The 21,152-nt window shown below is 32.4% G+C and overlaps 3 protein-coding genes across 3 annotated transcripts; 2 read left to right on the forward strand and 1 right to left on the reverse strand.

The window, feature by feature from the left end:
* The first annotated feature begins 3,642 nt into the window (after positions 1 to 3,642).
* Positions 3,643 to 8,443, forward strand: LOC111905337 (casein kinase 1-like protein HD16). Its single transcript, XM_023901031.3, has 18 exons — positions 3,643 to 3,757; positions 3,867 to 4,064; positions 4,631 to 5,099; positions 5,183 to 5,308; positions 5,413 to 5,486; positions 5,586 to 5,655; positions 5,750 to 5,805; positions 5,896 to 5,967; positions 6,073 to 6,167; positions 6,267 to 6,333; positions 6,418 to 6,547; positions 6,629 to 6,847; positions 6,929 to 7,059; positions 7,156 to 7,330; positions 7,409 to 7,499; positions 7,595 to 7,752; positions 7,832 to 8,020; positions 8,101 to 8,443. Exons 3-18 carry the CDS (start codon positions 4,695 to 4,697, stop codon positions 8,158 to 8,160), a joined length of 2,118 nt encoding a protein of 705 aa, XP_023756799.1. The 5' UTR covers positions 3,643 to 3,757; positions 3,867 to 4,064; positions 4,631 to 4,694; the 3' UTR covers positions 8,161 to 8,443.
* A 9,408-nt stretch (positions 8,444 to 17,851) lies between these two features.
* On the forward strand, positions 17,852 to 18,353 carry LOC111905339 (uncharacterized). Its single transcript, XM_023901034.3, has 2 exons — positions 17,852 to 18,004; positions 18,112 to 18,353. Exons 1-2 carry the CDS (start codon positions 17,852 to 17,854, stop codon positions 18,214 to 18,216), a joined length of 258 nt encoding a protein of 85 aa, XP_023756802.1. The 3' UTR covers positions 18,217 to 18,353.
* A 404-nt stretch (positions 18,354 to 18,757) lies between these two features.
* On the reverse strand, positions 18,758 to 20,800 carry LOC111905338 (uncharacterized). Its single transcript, XM_023901032.3, has 3 exons — positions 20,411 to 20,800; positions 19,585 to 19,653; positions 18,758 to 19,476 (listed from the first exon to the last, which is right to left on the reverse strand). Exons 1-3 carry the CDS (start codon positions 20,783 to 20,785, stop codon positions 18,862 to 18,864), a joined length of 1,059 nt encoding a protein of 352 aa, XP_023756800.1. The 5' UTR covers positions 20,786 to 20,800; the 3' UTR covers positions 18,758 to 18,861.
* Between the last annotated feature and the right edge of the window lie 352 nt (positions 20,801 to 21,152).

Consider the following 21,152-nt stretch of genomic DNA (forward strand, 5'->3'; position numbering starts at 1 on the left):
TGCCGACGGACGACAACAGCAGCCACGTCTCACGGATCCGGCATCCCATGCGATGTTCTTTGTTGCTGTCGGCAGACTCACCGGCGGTTTGCTTTGGTAGCTTCCGGCTTCAACATCGGCTAGGAGGCGGCGGTGGCGACCGGTGGTAGGGGATATAAGGTTGGCGGCTGAATGAAGGTATTAGGTTTAGGGTTTGAATAAAGGGAAGTGATGGGTATATGCCCGTGCATATACAAACTTAACTTACAGTTACACCTCCAGCCCCTCCCTCTCAATTCTTTTCAACTTTAACCCATAATTTACCAAACAGCCCTTGACTTCAAAATTTCTTTACAAAAACCATCCCAGAAATTACACTTTTACCCATTAAATCCAAAATTATGGCATTTAACTCCCGGAACCAACACCCTGCTAGAAATATTATGGATTAAAGACTAAAATAAAGTTATGTGTAAATATAAATTTACATCTCGGGTTAAGGGTCCATTATTTATTTACTTATTTAATTTAATTTAAACAAAATGTTACATTAAAAGCCCTAGAACGAGGTTTGGCTCGGGTATAAGGAAGTTGATGCATCCCATCATTAACGTCCCCTCAGAGGATTGTTTGACCCTGCAAAGTCTTAAAATAACAATGTTTAGGCCAAAATTTCACGTAAACATTATTATCCTGAGTTAACTTAGAGACAATGAGAAGAATTTTGGTTTGTTTGGAAACTATAAGCACAATGTGTAATTTGAGATTAGGAAGAAACGATGAACCAACATGAGAAATAGACAATATGTTATTGTTTCCTACTTGGAGCTTGTCATCACCCTTGTATTCATCTGCTATGTTGAGTTTGGTAATGTTAGGAGAGTCATGATCTGTAGCTCATGTGTCAAAATACCAGGAAGGGTCAAACACATTAGAAGGACTGTGATGTTGAGTCATACAGGCATTTGGGGTTGATTTATAGGATATGGTATGCGAGAAGGAAAATTTGTCTAATTTCCCCTTTGCCAACAATCGATGGCTTTATGACCTTGTTTGTTGCAGATTTGACAAAACGGTCTCTTACGACGAGAATCATTATTACGAGAAGCAGATGAAGACGCCAAATTTGGCTCATTGAAATTGGTATTAGGATGATTGTTGGAGTGATTGACAGTGAGAGCAACAGATGTGGACTGAACAAAGACTTGTCTAAGATGGTCCTATTCGACTCGTGCTTCTTCCTGAAGTAATAGACCTGCAAGATCATCGAAGGAGAGAACTTTTGTCTTTATTATAAAAGCGGTTGTAAAAGCCCCATAGGACGAATCGAACCTATTTAGGAGTTGGTTAATAAGATCTTCATCGTCTACATGGTGAAGATTTTCAACGAGAGTCTGAGCTATCAATCGTTTTCGTTCGATGTATTAAATCATGGTCGTGGACCCTTTGGAAAAGGATTGGAGTTGGGCTTTTAGCTACATTCGACATGCCCTAGTTTGGGATTGAAATGTTTTCTCCATGGCTTGTCAGGCCATATGCGAAATGTTACATTGTGTAACAATAGCGAAGGATTTTTCTGACAAGGCGGATTGAAGCCACAAGAGAACAAAGTGATCGCGTTTCTTCCTCATAGTGAAGTCAGGGTTAGGAGGGGTGGTAGCCAGAGTGCTTGGAATTGTCGGAGAATCGGTGCTGGCAAGGGTTCCTACGATGGCTGGAATGATGATGGTGGGTGGAGGTGGAGTAGGATTGCAAACAAAATCATCCAAATCGAAGGTTTCAAGAGCCGCAACAATGGTTGTGCACCATAACGAGTAATTCTCACAATCGAGCTTAACAATAATTGAAAGGATTTGAAAGTTGATTATGGAGATGGTGGTGGCTGCAGTGTGAAGAAGATGAGGGGTTCTTGTTGTCGTGGAACGAGAAACAAGAGAACAAAGAAAATAAAAACCGAGAGCTATAATGAAGTGTGAATTGTTTTCTGTATTGATATCATGTAAATACATGTATTTATACAGTAAACTAGAACTGAAACTAGAGTTAAATACTCCTCACTCTAAACTAAGTATATGCAAACTTTTTGACTCTAAGACTATTTCAACTGTACATACATGTTTATAATTTGCTAATACTTAGGGCATCTCCAACCCACCCCCAAACTTCATTTTTCCTCCATTTTTCTCTCATTCTTCTCCAATCCTACCTTATTTTCACCTCCATTTTTGGAGATATGAATACTATTCCCCCCTATCCAAAAATAAAGGTGAAGTTTGGTTGCCAATTTTAGTCTCTCTCATTTTTATTTTATACATTTCTAGCTTATTTTATCTACTAATTATAATTTAAATGCAATATTTAATATTTATAATATCATGTTATATACTAATTTATATTAATTAATCATAAATATAGAGTTTAATTAGTAGAGGGGTGTATTTGACAATATATATAAGTTATAAAAATTGAATATTATAGGAATATAGTTTTTGGGGTAAAAAATGGGGTAGAAAATGAAGTATGGTTGGAGATGAAATACAATTTACTCTATTTTTTATTCCATTTATGGGGAAAAAAATGGAGATGGTCTTATGATAATGTTTATAAAATTTGGATTTTTTAATATATTTTTTCATTTTTGAAATGTTTTTTTTTTATTTTTTTTTCTCTCATCTTTATCCTTAGATATTTTTTTTTTCCAAATTTTGATTTTACCGTAAAAGATTGAGTTTATTTTTATCTTTTTATATCATTTCAAAATATATTTGAGATGAATAACTACTTTGAAATTCATAAAAAATTTCAAAAATCACAAAAAAGTTTGCAATTCAACCCAAAAGCATAAATGAACAAGTTTGAATTTTTTGAACCATATTCGGTTGAGTAACAATAAATAAAAAAAATACGAAAATTGTTTTTGCCCTAACGACTAAAAACCATTTCTACGTTTTGCATCGAAATAATTGTTTGTTCAACAACATCACCGAATAATTGATGGTAGAACGCGAAGAGAAGAGGAAGGTTGGAGGGTAGCGGATGGAGAGGAGAGCAACAAGGAAGAGGAACACACACAAACACACATGCACGTGCGAACGCGCACACACACATACACATAAACACACACACACACACACACATATATATATATATATATATATATATATATATATATATATATATATATATAGAGAGAGAGAGAGAGAGAGAGAGAGAGAGAGAGAGAGAGAGAGAGAGAGAGAGAGATTTTCATTTTGGCATTAAATTTGTTTGGTTGAATTGTAAGGATTATTTATTTTTGTATTTAATTTGCTTTTCTTTAAGAAAACCAAAGATATGATTATGATTTATTTTGTTCAAAATTACAAATATAGTATTTTTAATTTAACATCAAACAGTTTTATCTAATGATTATTTTTTATTCTTGAATTTTTGAAAAGTTTGAATTCTCAAAAAAATAATAATAATAATAATAATAATAATATTGGACTAGAAAAAAATTAAGAATAATAATTGGTCGTATCGAAGGCCACATGTCGCATGCTTCACATTCTTTACTTTCCCCTTTTGCATTTTCATGAAAAAGAAACACTAAAACCGAAAAAGAAATAAATAATTATTTTAATTTTCATTTATTTTATTTAATATAAAATATAAAAAAGGCCTCGGACACCAGGGCAAGACCGCAATAGCAATACTTTCAGAGAGAGAGAGAGAGAGAGAAACAAATACATTACACACCGATAGCCGCAACAAGAATCACACAATCCCATCGCAATTCGTACGATTTTTCGTTTCAAATCTCATTTCTCTCAATTGATCATCACTTTGATCTGTTCTTCTCATTCCTGAATCCCTAAACTAACGAAAAGTTTTCATTTTTGTGGCAGAACAGTTTGAATTTCTCTCAATTTTTAACAGATAAGGTAAAACGAAGCGGTACACAGGGCGATATTGTTTTTTTGTTATCATGGAGTTTACTGGAAGGATCTGACAGCCGATCGAGTCATAAAAGTTAGGTTTTCATGTGAAATTCGCCGATTGATCAAGCATTTGGATCCGATCATCTTGATTTTGCAGTTCTTGAGGTGCGGTCGATCCGCCTTTTGATTATTTAATTATTATTTGAATTACTTTCGCTTTAATTAATTTTAAACATACGGATAATGTTTTGAGTTCATAAGATTTTCGATGATCGGATAAAGTAGTTCTCATGAGCTACGACGTAATCTGACGGTTTGATTCGTCAATGATTTTGTCTCCGATTCTCATTCAAATTCGACACGGACTGTTTTCGTCAGGGATTTGCTTATGTTTCTATGCGTTTATGGAGTAAATTTAATTGGATTCAAAATGATTCTTTAGTCAGACGGATTTATACGCTGTATGCCGTTGGATTGCAATCTTCTGGAGATATTTTCTTTCCAAAAGAATCAAACTTGTAGCAGAATGTAGAATCCTCGTGATAATCTACAAGTCCTTTCGCTAAAAATAGTATAAATCTGACATATATCACTTTCCGATTTAGCAAATTCTCACTCTCATTGTTGCAATTTGTTCATCCGATTCAAATGATACTGTTTCCACTAGCGACATTGTTTTCATTTTTTAAATCTGTTCATCTTTTCACATCACTTTTATTTCATTTATGTAGCTAATTGAAGGCTAAAAAACGCGACACTAGGGTTATGAGTTGGATCTAATTTGCATGGGTGACGATGCCACAACTTCGAAGTGGAGCAAGGAGATCAAAACGGCTTGGTGATCTTCAGCCTGCCACTCAACCTATCAATCAAGCAGAAAACACCGCCCCACCAACCCAAACCAGACCTAGAAGAAAGACTGGTGGTGGTGGTGGTGGAAGGGGAAGAGGTGGTGATGCTGCAGGTGTAGCTAAAGGGCCTGTAGCGGCATTACCAGTGAGGCCAACTGTTGGTGGTAGAGGTAGAGGTGTTCGGTTGATTGATTTGGACCCTGAACCTCCTTGTGATATTATCCCTGAAGCTCCAATTAGACTAGACACAGTTGCAGATAAAGACATTGCCATGGAAGGTGGAAGTGGTGGTGCTGATAAAGTTATGGGTGTTGAAGAAGAAGGCAACTCAACTCCTGTTCCCGAAAGGGTATTTCTTTTTTCTCTTTATATGAGATTAACTTTCCCCTTTTAGAAAACTCATAATGTGTGTTGTTTTTGTTTATGATGAAGGTACAAGTGGGAAATTCTCCTATATATAAGGTGGAAAGAAAGTTGGGGAAAGGTGGTTTTGGACAGGTTTATGTTGGGAGGAGGTTAAGTGGTGGAACAGAAAGAACAGGGCCAGATGCAGTTGAGGTACATGTTGAAACAATAAACGATAAATGAAGGTCTTTTTTTCTTTTACAATAACTAGTTCTTTGTGTTACAATTCTGATCTTTTTTTTGTTTTACCTTTTTAGGTAGCATTAAAGTTTGAGCATCGCAATAGTAAAGGTTGCAACTATGGTCCTCCTTATGAGTGGCAGGTTTACAGGTACATATCACATCTTTTCCAAAACATTTACATAATTCCATGTTTAACCTTGTGAGTTGAGAACTAATACATTGAAACATTTTAATACAAAAAAAAAAGCTCATTGAATGGATGTTATGGGATTCCATGGGTTCACTACAAGGGTCGACAAGGTGACTTTTACATTCTGGTGAGTTTTGACTTTTGACTTTGAAATTCGTCATACTTTTTTCATTTTTGGTATAAAAATTCTATCTTTATGAGAATTTATGAATCTTTTTTAGGTCATGGACATTCTTGGACCAAGTCTTTGGGATGTTTGGAATTCTTTAGGCCAATCGTAAGATAATAGTCTTCACTTTACATACATACTTCTTACATACATAAATGATAAATCTATATCTATTTGCTAATTACTTATTTTATTCAGGATGTCACCAAGTATGGTGGCTTGCATTGCTGTTGAGTCGATATCAATTCTTGAGAAGCTTCACTCAAAAGGGTAATTCAAAGTCATATCTAATCTTTCTTGCTAACTTAAACAATCTATATATCTATCAACACATTTAATGACACTCTTTTTTTATACATTAATATTATTATAAAGGTTTGTTCATGGAGATGTGAAGCCAGAAAACTTCTTACTTGGTCAACCAGGAACTGTGGATGAAAAGAAACTATATCTTATCGACCTTGGTTTAGGTATGCTTTAAACTTTATTTAATTAATAATTCCCTTTTAACTACAATGACATTAATTATGTTGAAGTATCATTAACACGTTTTGTGTTGCTTTTTTCAGCATCAAAATGGAAAGATTCAACTTCTAGTCAACACGTTGAGTATGATCAACGACCAGATATATTTAGGTTTGTGAATATAAAATTAGTTTAAAAGTTTATTTATAACATCTAATGTGATTTAATTTAATGTAAATTTTGGGATTTTGTTAGGGGGACAATAAGATATGCAAGTGTGCATGCACATTTAGGTCGAACAGGAAGTAGAAGAGATGACCTTGAGTCACTTGCATACACATTAATATTTCTCATTAAAGGAAGGTTACCATGGCAAGGTTACCAGGTAGGTCAATTTCGTCTTTTCACTCTAGATTTGTTTTTTTTCTAACATTAACACATTAATGAAGTTTATTTTATATTACAGGGAGACAACAAGAGTTTTCTTGTTTGTAAAAAGAAAATGGCAACATCACCTGAGTTGATGTGTTGTTTTTGTCCTGCACCATTTAAACATTTTCTTGAAGCTGTTACAAATATGAAATTTGATGAAGAGCCAAATTATTCTAAATTAATTTCTTTATTTGAGAGCCTTATTGAACCCGTTACATCACTAAGACCAATCAGAATCGATGGGGCACTCAAGGTACATTTTACATTTTACAACTTACAAATTCCATTTTTTTTTTTTTAAAGTGGTTATATTTTATATTTTATTTTTTATCAGGTGGGACAAAAAAGGGGAAGATTGCTTATTAATTTAGAAGAAGATGAACAACCAAAAAAGAAAGTAAGATTAGGTAGTCCTGCTACACAATGGATTTCTGTTTACAATGCACGTCGCCCAATGAAACAAAGGTATGATTTATGAATATCATATCAACATTTTTTTTTCATTTAAAATTAAAAAAAAAAAAAAAAAAGATAATTGATTTGATTTGATTTGATTTTCAGATATCACTATAATGTAGCTGATGCGAGACTTGTTCAACATGTGGATAAGGGTAATGAAGATGGTCTATACATCAGCTGTGTGGCTTCAGCCTCAAATCTTTGGGCCTTAATTATGGATGCAGGAACAGGATTCTGTTCCCAAGTTTATGAAGTTTCTCCTGTCTTTCTTCACAAGGTTATTTTAGTCATTTTCATATTTTATGTATTTCCTCCATTTCATTGTTAACACAAGTTTCTTTACATTATTCTTCAGGACTGGATTATGGAACAGTGGGAGAAGAATTTTTACATCAGTTCAATAGCTGGTGCTGCTAATGGAAGCTCATTGGTTGTCATGTCTAAAGGTTAAATAAATCTTTTTTTTTTTTTCTATTTTGATTATCACAATGTTATTTTATTAAAAAGATAATAACATTTTTTTTTGTTTATGGTTTTTTAGGGACGCCTTACACTCAACAATCATACAAAGTGAGTGAATCATTTCCTTTTAAATGGATTAGCAAAAAATGGAAAGAAGGATTCCATGTGACTTCCATGACGACAGCTGGCAGTCGTTGGGGTGTTGTCATGTCAAGAAACGCAGGTTTCTCTGAACAGGTAATTGTAATTTTGGTGATTAATGTTATGAATTATTGAGAGATAATGATGATAAGATTAAATTAAAATTGAAAAATAGGTTGTGGAGCTTGATTTTCTTTACCCAAGTGAAGGAATACACCGTAGATGGGAAAGTGGGTACAGGATAACATCTATGGCTGCCACACCTGATCAAGCTGCTTTTATTTTGAGTATCCCAAGGCGTAAAATGATGGATGAGACTCAAGAAACTTTGAGAACATCTGCCTTCCCCAGCACTCATGTCAAGGTAAAAAAATAAAAAATCAAATCTTTTCTTAAATATTATTTTCTCATCGTTCAAGTAATGATTGTGTGTTTATTTTGAAGGAAAAATGGTCGAAAAACCTCTACATCGCATCCATGTGTTATGGTCGAACTGTTTGCTGACCGAAAAACTGAGAAAATCCAATTGAACAAAAAAAGTTGGAATTATGTAAAGATGTTGGTGTTAATGTTATGTTGAGATGTAAAATCGAAATAGAGACAATAATGACAAGAAAAAAAAAGGGATTGAAGTTTAAAAAAAGATAGAAGAAACAAAGAGAAATGTATGTCAAATATGAGGGTGGTGATGAATGTGAACATTTTGACTTTGGTCAATGTCATGTTGGTCACTATTGTGTACCCTTTCAAGATTTTTATCAATCGAGAAAATGAAATCTCTTATGTATTTTATCGGTTTTTGGTTAGCTATTTTTTTGTTTTGAGTTGAATGTGTATTCAACAATATGTTCAAAACAGGAATCTGATTGATTAGCAAAGAGCCTATAAGACTTCAAACAATCACATCATTCCTTTCTAGAATACACAAATTGAAAGAAATCGATGACTTTGAAAATAAAATGAAGGACATTTATAGGTTACTCTTCTATAATATTCAAAATGAGGATTTAGAAGATTAAAACTTGGTTTTTAAACACACAAGTTTATCATTTATAAGTAGGATTGAACATTGCACATTCGTGAGCATAAACAATGGCTTTGAAAACATATATAGTTATTGTATGAGTTTTGTTTTGAAAGGGTTTATAGTCTTGGTTTTAAATCCATATTTATAAAATTACAAATGAGGTTTGGTTTTATTCTTGCAAGAGGTAGGATTAAGTTCAATGCCATTCCACTTTTCTAGGGATTGTAATTTTTTTTGTAAGGTCTAATTTTTCAGTAAATAATTTATGAACCAAAGGTTGACTTGTAAATTGTAAATAAAAGTTGAATTCCTTTGTATAGTGGGATGGAATCCGTCAAACCAATGATGAGGGTAAGGATGTGCATGATGGAATGATGGAATGGAAGTTGGATTCCTTTATTTACTAATCATTGACATCAATCAAACCTACAGCCAAGCCTCTTGGTCAACAACCAATTAGAAGCTCTCTTTTTCCAAATGTTGGGTCAACGAATATGCAAACGATCTACAATTAGTTGGATTGGGTGATCCTTGGATATTTTTTATAACAAAGTGGGACAAAGAAAGAAGAGAAATAGTTGGATGATTAATTACAATGCAATTTTTTTTTTTGAGCTTCAAGCATTTAACTTTTAAGAAAAAACTAAAAAGGAAAAATGTTTAATTCGACAGTAGGAGTTTCTGACTTTTAGCTTTAAATAAAAATGTTTAAATCTAAAAACTACTTCAAGTAGCGTCTAACAAAAGGCTCTTTTATATTTTTGCAAATTGATATAATTACATTTTTTTAATTATGTTTATATTTTATAAAGATGTGGTTTTATGTAATTTTATATGTTTTAAAAGCTTTTTTTACCAAACATTCATATAAAAATAAAAGCTACAATATACAACTATCAATTAGTTTTGTCACACACGCCTATATAATAAAGAAAGACTTTGATGTGTTATTTGATCAATATGGTACAAACAATAAAAAATCAAATTTATATTGTTGAAGATAAATACTAAGTATGGACAACATTAAGACGTTTGATCAATACTAAGTTCAAGATATATATATATATATATATATATATATATATATATATATATATATATATATATATATATATATATATATATATATATATATATATATATATATATAATCAAGAAACATTGTTTTACCTAAGATTTGACATGGAATGGAAGTAGTCAACATATTGCTTTTTCAACCAACTACTGAGCCGTAACTGTCAATCCAGCCCCACAAAGATTAACGTAGAACCAGTCAAACACATTTGTTAGGATTTACATAACATTAATGATGGGGTTGGTGTTTAAAATCTTCTAGAAGAAAATAACAACTTAAATAATTTTCATCTAAAATACTTTACCCGCTCTATATATTTAATTATCTTCATAAATTTTTTGCACTCTAAAGCAAAAATTTTGAATTATTAGTAGTACTCAAGTCATGTTCATGATCATAAATGTCCATTGCTTCCCAAATGCAAGTCTTGAAAGTTAAAACTTAACATTTGTATGATTACCAACTACAAACGTACGTTGGTCCTCAAGCTAGTATTCTCTATTGTACTAAGAAATTGGAGAAAGAGTGAAATGATTCATTCAATTGGACTGGTATGTTTTTTTGGATAGGCACTCATGTATTATTAATGTGAAAATTAGAAAAAATCTAGAAAGCCTAACGCATACACGATATGAGTTTTTTTTTCATGAAAAAAAACAATAAATAAAAAAAGTCATTTTATCTCTAAGTAAAAGCATTTCCAATTGCTAATATATGAGATCTACAATAAGTTGTCTATTTATAATTGGTTGAAAACCTATGAGACTCGCTAAATCATTGAAAAAAAAACTCACGACAAGAGCTTGTTAACTAACAAGCTGTTCGAAAAAGTTCATCCGCCAGGTTTTTTTTTTTTTTTTTTTTTTTTTTCAAATTTAAGAGCTTTTGGTTTAAAAAAATTATTCAAAAAACTCATACTGTGGATAATATTATATAGTACATATTATACATGAAAATAGGTAGTACATGTTATACATGACAGTCGTTGAGTGAGTTCCAAAATGAAATACACCCCTACTCAAATTTGATTAGCAACTCATCAGTGAGTTTTAAAGAGCTATTAATAAGTTTGTTTTGTAAAAGAAAAAGATTCATTAATCATGATTAAATAATATATGTAATAGAATTAACATTATATATTACATTTACACATTTTTTTGAACGGCCAAAATATTATATTTACACATGATATAATTCCTTTTTAATCATTTCTACAGGTGAACGCATATCCTCATTGAATTATATTACTGCTTATTTTTACTACCTTACACATTTAATTTCTTTGTTAATCAATTTCATCCAACCAAATAAGCCATAAATAAAATTTATAAATCAAAATCAATTTTAATAATTTCATATTCTAATCCCCAATAAGTGAAACGTCAAACACTTCAACTACAATAAATACCAAAGCTTCTTATTTGAGTTGTTCTGTTTCCTTTTTTTTTTCTTTTTATTACTATAAATAATTTAAAACATTAGAAAGTTGCAATAAAATATTGTCGATGCTAAGCGTGATCAACAAGTTTTTAAATCTCTATATAATTTTATAGAAGAAATAAGTTATGTATAAAATTAATCACTAGACCTTTTATGTTTAAAATGCAATTTTATATATAACATAAATATACAATATTAGACAAAACATTCTTTAGAATTCAATTTAGAGCTGTTGTTAATTTTAATTTTTAAAGAGATTTAATCAAGCAAACACACCTAGGAGTGGTCACCTACTAATCAATCTTCTAGAAGGCACACATATGTCAAACGTTTAAATGCATAATTTCTTCTTATGTCAACTTCTATTCATATTAAGAAAGCAATAACTTTTAAATTAAGGTTATGAAGATTGAGATTTTACCTAAATTTTCTTTTATTTTATAACATCGTGATCGTACGATTTGATCTAAATCAAAAAATCCTACCACAATGAATAATTACTTTCGTAGAAGTTGCAATTTATAGCAAAGATTAATTACAAGTCCAAATTTCCAACATTAATCCATTCAAAATTCAAAAGGAACTTGCAGTAATGATCCTTTCAAATCTTATATATATAAGATCGGATGAGAACTCTTTTTAAAGTGAGGACACATTAAAAAAATTAAAAAAAATCTTAAAAAAATACAAATTATAAAATCGAGCATAGTATTACATCGGAGAGAAAAAAAAATGGATCATCAAAATTGAAGCATGGATCATTTTTATGATCCATAATTTAATTTTAATGATGCAAAAAAGAATTCAATTTTTTTCTCCGGATATAATATTATGCTCGATTTTATGATTTGTATTTTTTTAGATTTTTTTTTTAGATTTTTTTTTTCAATTTTTTTAAGATGTCCTCACGAGTATTCACCGAAAAGAGAGTTCTCACTGGAACCGGACCATATATATATATATATATATATATATATATATATATATATATATATATATATATATATATATATATATATATATATATAAACCAACCTAATGAATAATAGACTTTTGTTTTTTTATAATTGGACTATAAAAGTTTTTTATTTCACACTTTGGCCATAAATCTACTTTTTTATTTATACTTTGGCCATAACATTTTTATATTGGAATATTTGGTTTCTAGACTTTCGTATATTGGCAAGTCCTCCCCTTATTTTGTAGAATAGCTCTTTCCATCCATTTACTTTGTAAAATGTCACTTTCACCCCCCCCCCCCTCAACTTTGAACAACGACAATTTTCACCCCCTCAACTTTTGTATATTGCCATGTTCGTAAGTTTGGTTTCTAGACTTTCGTATGTCAGTAAGTTTAGCCCCCCCCAATAAAACCATGCACACACACGATAAAATGATGAATATTAGTATTTTCTTTTTTGTGACTAGAACATAGTAAGCAAAACCTCGCATGCGTTCTTCGTGAAGCAAAGAGGAGTGTCACAACTGGAAATTTTGTGTCATGTAATCTAAACATTCAAGTTAATGTGAATCAAAAACTTCAATCAAATACATTATACAAGTACTACAAGTAGTCATCAAACAATTGGAAAACCCTAGAAGTTCTTGTTAAGTCTATTTTGGACTAGAACTTCCTTATTGGATCCAAATGGACCAATAAGCTTCCAATTGGACTATCATGGGCTTAGAACCCTAATTGGGCTCTAATTGGACTCACATCTATTTATTTCAATATTGTGAGCCATGTTGGACCTAGAATGAAATAAATTAATGACTATGAACCATAATTAACCTAATTTGACCCTAACAAGTCATAAAAATCACATTTAAATTTATTTGGACCAAAAATCACTCAACTTAACCATGAAAATTGGGCTTAAGTATTTAAGGCCCAAACACCCTCATTTCCTCCATTATTCTCGGCCCAAAAGCTCAAGCCCAAGAAGAGGGTTGACCTTAGTGTGCCACCTCCTTATTGTCTTGTGGATCTCCATGCAAATCCATTCCATGTATCCATGCACATCACTTCATGTCTATATCTCCCTCTCTCTTCTTGAACTCGGCCGAGAGCAACACCACACACATACAAAACACTCACAAACTCTCTCTAAAATTCACTTAAGACTTCTTCCTCTTCTCCATCCAAAATCTCGAAAATTAGGAAGCATTCAAGGAAGTTCTTCCACAAAATCATCATCTAAGGTAAGGTTTTGCTTGGATCTATGACTTGTATTCCTTATTTATCAAAAATCTCTTCCTAATCCATGCAAAAATCATGATCTTGCACTCTAGAAACCCCATAAACTCGAAAATTTCATCAAGGAGTGCAAAGGCCAAAAATCACTTCATTTCTTCCAATCTTTCTTCAAAAACCGAATCAACACCCAAGGTGAGCTTCATACCCCCTATTTTTTGTTTTTATGAGTTTTTTGGGGGGGGGGGAATACAAGTGAAAGTGTAGATCTATATGTGTTTTGTATGCCTTGTATGATATCCATGCTTATATGTATGCATTTGTGTGTTATAATGTTGGATCTAGCCATAAAACCCCTCAAAACCGAGATATATCTTGTGTGAAATGATTTTAGCTTCAAATATATTTCTACATACAAAGTGTTTCAAGAAAAATGGCTAAGTGGTTTAGTAACAATTTTCTTTGGATTAAAAACACAAATTTTGGGCCTAAAATGTGAAAAATACAAAATTAAGGGTCCAAATTGGCATATCACGAATTCTGCTGGATGAAGTGTGCCAAAACAGTTTCCATAAATCAATTTCTGGAAATATACTCATTTAGGGGATTAAAAACATAAATTCCAAGCTTAATGGGCTAAAAATGACATTTTTGGCCCAATGAGGCCCATTATGCGAATTTTTCTGTTTTGGAGGGCCAAAACTGTGATTTTCTGTAAAAAAGTGGACTATAAGTGTTCCAAATCCTTTTCAAAGGTTTAAAATGCTTTTTAAATTTAAAAAGGGCCAAAGTTGCAAAAATTTTCCAATGTGGGCCAAAATTGTCAAAGTTGCGAAAAGAAGGGATTAAAACCGAGAAAACTGCATTTTCAGGGACTTAAACTGTTTTCTATGAAAAATATGCTGAAAAATATTAATTTCAATAATTTTTGGTGTTAAAATGTCAAGAAAATTAGTTTAAGGACCAAACCGGGAAGTATTTAATAAAAGGGTTGAAAATGTAAATTTTACAAACAATGAGGGGCTGGAAACAGAAAAATTTCAAGGCTAATTCAATATACACAATTTGATCAAATAATGGCACCGCGGCTTTCGACGAAATACAATACATTACAATACCAAAAGTCGTTGTTAAACGAATTGACTCGGTCTCGAACCAATAGAAATCTACAACTACTAACACTACGACACTACTACACTACGATTCATACAAATAACGTTTGGGAACTTAGCTTACATACGAGTGTGCACAGACGTCTACGCACCATCTTCGGGCCCCAAAAGTGTAAAATCTTGCTTGTTGGGCCTAGCTAGCCCAATGACCTGATCTTAAGGCCCGAAGACGCATATTTTCTACGAAGTGTTGAGTTTCACCGACTTGGCACAACGTAGAGGGACTTTCAATGGCTTGTATACCACTGGTCCCCAAGGGTCCTTGGTATTGCTAGAAAAGTCTGCATATTTTGCGAGGCGGGTCGGGGACCCCTCGTACGCATATTATCCCCAACCGATTAATAGAGTCATCGAGGCCTTCGTGTCCTCTTACTCTTCGGATGTGGGACGACACATAGTCAGGGCGGCTGGATAACGTGATTTGTACGAACGACGCCTTCGGGATCGTTAGTATTACTATGAACTGGGCGTTTGTGTAATGCGGGTTTGTAGTAAATAATCATGCTCAAAAATAATCCAACGTCGCCTGGGAATGACACTCCTATCTTTGTAATGGTTTCAACGCAACTTAACAGATATCAAAGGATTAGGAAAACATCGGGTTTTCCTAGGTTTTTCAAACATATCGGACTCGAAACACATATAATTTTTAATAAACAATTTTCACAAGTACAGAAACAAACAGGCATACCTATGGATCTTCACAAACATTTTCGAAAGTTTTTCATTTCAGAAAATATCGGATTTTCTGGTGGTTTTCAAACAATACAAACATCGGATTTCAAACATTACTTATGAACTCACCAAAATTTCATATGTTGACGTTTTTCAAAATACTTGTATTCTCAGGGAACCAGTGAATCAAGGGAAATCATATTCAGTGACGGTTGCAGTTTATCTATGTATGAATTGAACAATTTAATTTTTGGGAATGTAATGTTTAACCAATGAATTTCATGTAAACGCTACTGGTTGTACTGTATTGATGAATGGCGACGAATGTTGTTATGTTTCATATATATATATATATATATATATATATATATATATATATATATATATATATATATATATATATATATATATATTCAATGTTATGGTATACAATTGAGTCACGACAGCCCCCGGACGTTTCCGCCGTCTGGTTCGGCGGTGTGACAAGGAGGCAATTTCTAGTTAAAGAATCAAAACATACAATATAGAAATATATTATTTCATAATCTATATCAATGTATTCATAGATATTCTTTTATGTGTGTGGTTTCCTACTTTATTTTGGTTTGATAACAGTAAGGAGTGTGTTATAAAAGATTGTTGGGGTGAGGTTGGTTAGATGTGGGAGTAGTGTAGGGAGGTTTAGGTTTGGTCTAGAACATGATCAACTTAATGCATTTATTAGACCCATGACCGATTTTGTTCTATATGATGGGATGGATTTGGAGGGGAGGGGGCAGTAGTGCTGGTGATTTCAAGGCGATAAGACTTACACAGATTGAAGACTTCGTGTTGTCGAGTGGGGCTGAGGAAACGAAGGGGAATAGATATATGCCTTAAAAAGTGAACATATTTTTTTACATCTTGGTCTAGATGGTCACCTGACCAAATCTACTTTCAAAGGGCATTGATGTTCCCTCACTTTTTTTTCGTTGTTGTCAAGTGTAGACGAAATACCTTATTCATCTGTTTATCGATTACGAGATAGTTGCTAGGATGTGAAATGTTGCTTTCACATTACCTGGAACTTTAAATGATGTTATAGTTATAGTGGATTTGGTGGAGCCCATGTATGTTTCGTTGATCAAGAAATATGCAATGAATGTTATTATTATGACCACTTTTTAGGTGCTTTGGAGATTCGGAAACAAGGCTGTTATTATTATGACCACTTTTTAGGTGCGTTGTTGTCAAGTGTAGACGAAATACCTTGACCATCTCTTTATTGTGATTTACCAAATAGGAATTGTAAAATTAATTTGAATTAGGTTTCTTGATTTCAAAATCGTATGAACGTTTTATTATGATCTAGTTCCTTGCTAATATTTTTGTTATAAATCTTTTAGTTGTTCAAAAACAAATATATTTATAGACAAAACTTGGCTCCTTGCTAAGTGTGGAACCACAATTATAAATCCAGCATCTACTCTAAGATGACAAATGAGACATTAATATATTTCCTAATTTAAAATAAAAATGAGTTTGAATATTTATTTAGGAGCATCAATGAAAATGAAAGGATAAAATTAAAATATCAGTTGTATTTTTTTCTATAAAGATATCAATCAATTTAAAATGTTTCATTAGATTTAATAAAACTTTATTACAACAAAAAATCTAAATATCATATAATCAATGATCTTTTAATTATTTTTTAATATATTAATGTTACAAAGATTATTCACCAATCATACCCTTAAATTGATTTTGTTAAGATCAAAATCATTTTAGAATTTAAATGATAAGATTTTAATGTTTACAATAAAAATATTTTGAACTAAAATCACTTTAACGTGTTTTTTATTATTTTATATAAAACTACAACGATATTAATACCTTAATTGTTGTGTTATATTAAAACCTATTTTATTATAACCACCTAAAGAATCATAAGATCGTGCGTTCAAGTTCATCAATGACATCAATGGGACATACCACGTATTTCTTATTTCAACATCATTATTCATCGATCATGGGCGGTTCTATGGTAACCGGATTTCTCAAATTCTTAATATTAAAATAAAAAAATGTAATACGAGTGTATACTTCAAAAATTTATAATGGCATGATGCACGAGCCACTATATTTCATTATTAAATTTAATTGACCTACAGAAATGAGATATATGAAATTAAAATCAAAATATATATGTTTTCTTGTTAATTATATAAATATAATTTAATTAAGACTATGAAATGTAAACATTTGAAAGAGATTTGTCATTAAACAAACGATTTTTAAATTCTATTATGACCTTTGTTCCCATATTCGGAAGAACTAGAAAAATGACAATAATACCCTTAGACTTTGTTCCTATTCTAAGACTAGATCAAACAAGACAGATAATGACGAAAATACCCTGGTCACAAAGAATAGTAGGTATAGCCACCTTTGACTTTGTAATACCCAAATCACCCACATCCAAGTGGGTCATACGCGTTTGTCCAATTATTTATATATCAACACGATTAACAAAAACTCACGCCTCCCTTACTTTTCAATATCCCAGTTCATCTCCTATATTATCAAAGAAAACTCAGAACGTTGTTCAAGATTCAAGAAGAAGAGAAAAGATGTGTCCCATGAGGTTCCTGTTGGTGTTTTTCTCCGCCGTATTGGCGGCTTACATCGCCTGGAAATCAGTTCCTACATCGTCGGAGCCCACCCAAGACATGTTTTCCGATGATGACTCATCCATCAAAAAACAAGAATCTAACATCATCAAGGTAAGCCTTTCTTGCATTGGTCCTTGTAGAAACTCATTGTTTGTTCTCCTACACTCTATCATATGTTCGAATTTTGAATTTAAATGTTTATGGTATTTGGATTTCAGATGGCTCAAGCTGGATTCTGGGGATTTGTTGATATGGCGAGTGGAAAGTATCTATGGAGAAACCTAAACCAGATTAAGCAAGACTCAAAAGTCAAGAGTTCGTAATCCTTGGGATTTCAGAAGAAAACCCGACCCATTTTTCATGTATTGATATGAGAAAGTCAAACAATCCGCTTTGCTTGTGGTGTTTCTCAATTTCTTGTGTATCCATGTCATGTATAAAATCCTCTTCTTATTCATTATATTTATGTGAAAATTATGCATCTCAAGATGCTACCTATCTAATTCAATCACCAATTACTTGTTGAAAAAAAAAAATATTCGATTGTCAACTAATTGTATACAAAATTTATTATTAATCATAAAAATAAATGAAATCCGGTAACCATAATAACCATATAATGGAATAAGCAAAATAAATTTGGCTTAATTTCTTAAGACACACCCCCTTTACCTATTTAGGCCAACTCCTCTCACCTTAAAATCAATGAACATTGTGATTTGTCAAAGTTGTTTCTTTAAATGCAAGGGTAAAATAGTCATTTTAGTCTCATTCAGACGGTTTATTCCATCTAAAAAAGAAATACACACCAGTTTTTATTTAGACAAACATTGCTATCCATATAGAACTTAATGGGAGAAGATGTAGAAACTATGATGTGGTTTATATGCTATAATGACTTGAAATCTCATATCCAATACTATTTACAGAGAGTATTTAAATTGAAAAAAAAAAAAAAAAAAGTAGGTTTAGTGAAGATGAGCTTGGAGTTTAATAGACATATAGAGAAGAGCAAGAAGGGCACCATGGGGAATTGGCGCAAACCTTGCAATATATGAACCAACCCACATGGAAACAACCACAAGAGCAACAACATTACTACTTGTTTTCCCACAAACCCAACTAGCAAACGAGAGGCATAAAGTAAGCACAATTCCGCTTTTACCCCCCAACATCCACGCAACTACATAACCAACCTTATACCCTCCATCAAGCTTAGGGTCAAGCAAAGCCATCAAGCTGCTAAAAGTGAGCGACAGTTTTGCCCCTATGGTTTTCAGTAAAAATATGGACAGGAACGTGGATTTCAAGACTTCAGTAAACGAGTGTCTTTCATTGGTAAGGGTATTAGCGTCTTCCTCTTCATCTTCAGATTCATCATCAAAAGGGTAATATCGGTATTTTGAATCGTACCATTTTTGGTGATTCATTTTTTGTTTAAAATGAGACCATTTGTGTAAATTTATGTCGTCTAGATCGATGTTGTATGTACGCCATGGTGGGCCAGTACTAGGTTGAAAATTACTAGGTTGAAAATGGAGGGAATTATCGTATTGGTGTCTTGTTGTGGAGTTAGATAACACCTGTCAAATGAAATGATGCCCAAAAGGTTAGTTTTTAAGAAGGTTTTTTTTTGTTATATTTAAATGTTAAGATATTGATTGATAATGAAAAAGTAGATAAAGTGTAACCTCGTATGCGAGACGAATGCCTTTGAACATTTCACTAGCTTGTGAATCCTTGTTGACATCTGGATGATACTGGCATCAGTAAAAAAGTAAACTATCAAATAAGTTATATAGGTAAAGAAATGTCAACAAAAACAACAATGGCAATTGGCTTTAATCACATAGTGAATTGTTTTGATTACTTTTCCTTCTAAAACATTGAATTGTAATTTAATAAGCATGTTCTATATTAGGGAATTTCTATATACCAATTCTTATCTATGCAGCCTTGCAGAATTATGGTATTAATTTGAAGATCTATATCTGTGCCAACAGTTATCATCACATGAGCACTTCAATCCTTTGTAGTTAAAACAATATGAACTCTTAATGTGCAATAATTTCCTTTTCCATCTGATTGGCCATAAGTGGAGAAGCATTCTAAGTGCATCAGTTATGAAGCAATCTATCTACCATTTAGATAACTAATAGAATGGTCCACTAATAAAGCACTACCCCCATCAGTTACTGAACTTACTTTCTAGAATGAACTAAAACTCAGAGTTCAATTTGTATTAAGTAGAAAAAAGGGGCAAACATCACTATCAGGTGGTTCTCCCAAATTTTTCTAGGAATAAGCATAATTTGAACAAGAGAAGATGTAATTAGATTCCGCTCACACTGCTGGCTTGTTAGATATTCAACACAAATTTCATCTTCTAAGATTAATTGAAAGTGAATACCAAAGAATATTCAAACTGTTTATCAAGGCATGATTCTCTATTCAGCCCTAATATAACGCAAATCGAAATCAGATACACAATCATACTGTTGTTAATTTGTTATATACCTTTCGAGCGAGGAGACGATATGCCTTCTTGATATCCGAGGTTGTAGCCTCAGCAGATACCCCTAGAACAGCGTAGTGATTCTGATGACTGTTGGAAATGGCGCATGTAACGCTGATCCGGCTGCGCTGGCGTGTAGGGGCAGCGCCGATCAGAAAAATGAGGTTGCGATTGGAGCTACGACGGAGAGAGACGATGGTGCCGCTTCCGGTATCGGTACCATAGATGGATGTTGGCACCGGAAATAGACGAGATTGCATGGTTGGATTTCGAGCATTCGTAGCCGTATGCTGTTTGAAAACTGCTTGTGTAGGTGTTTTGGGGCTCAGCTTCTGCTTGGAACGGATGAAGATGTGGTTTATGTTGAGTGCTTGCATTAACCACTTGTACTGTACATCAATTTTGTTTGTGAAATATTGTTTGATTTTTGTTCACTAATTTGTAGAATAAAATTTGATGACTAATTTGTTTATTATATTATGTTCATCATAAGATGACTAATTTGTTTATTATGTTCATATCTACCAATAGTAGTGGTTATTTTAGGTTACTACTTATATATATATATATATATATATATATATATATATATATATATATATATATATATATATATATGACATCTATGTGGACAAGAAAAAAAAAAGACTTACGAGGATAATTATATTTTAGTTTTGTTATACACCATAAGGTAACTACCTTGTTCACTGTGCTCACATCTTATCAATATTATCGGTTATCTTA

Source organism: Lactuca sativa, chromosome 6 (genome assembly GCF_002870075.4).
Source record: "Lactuca sativa cultivar Salinas chromosome 6, Lsat_Salinas_v11, whole genome shotgun sequence".
NCBI lineage: Eukaryota > Viridiplantae > Streptophyta > Magnoliopsida > Asterales > Asteraceae > Lactuca > Lactuca sativa.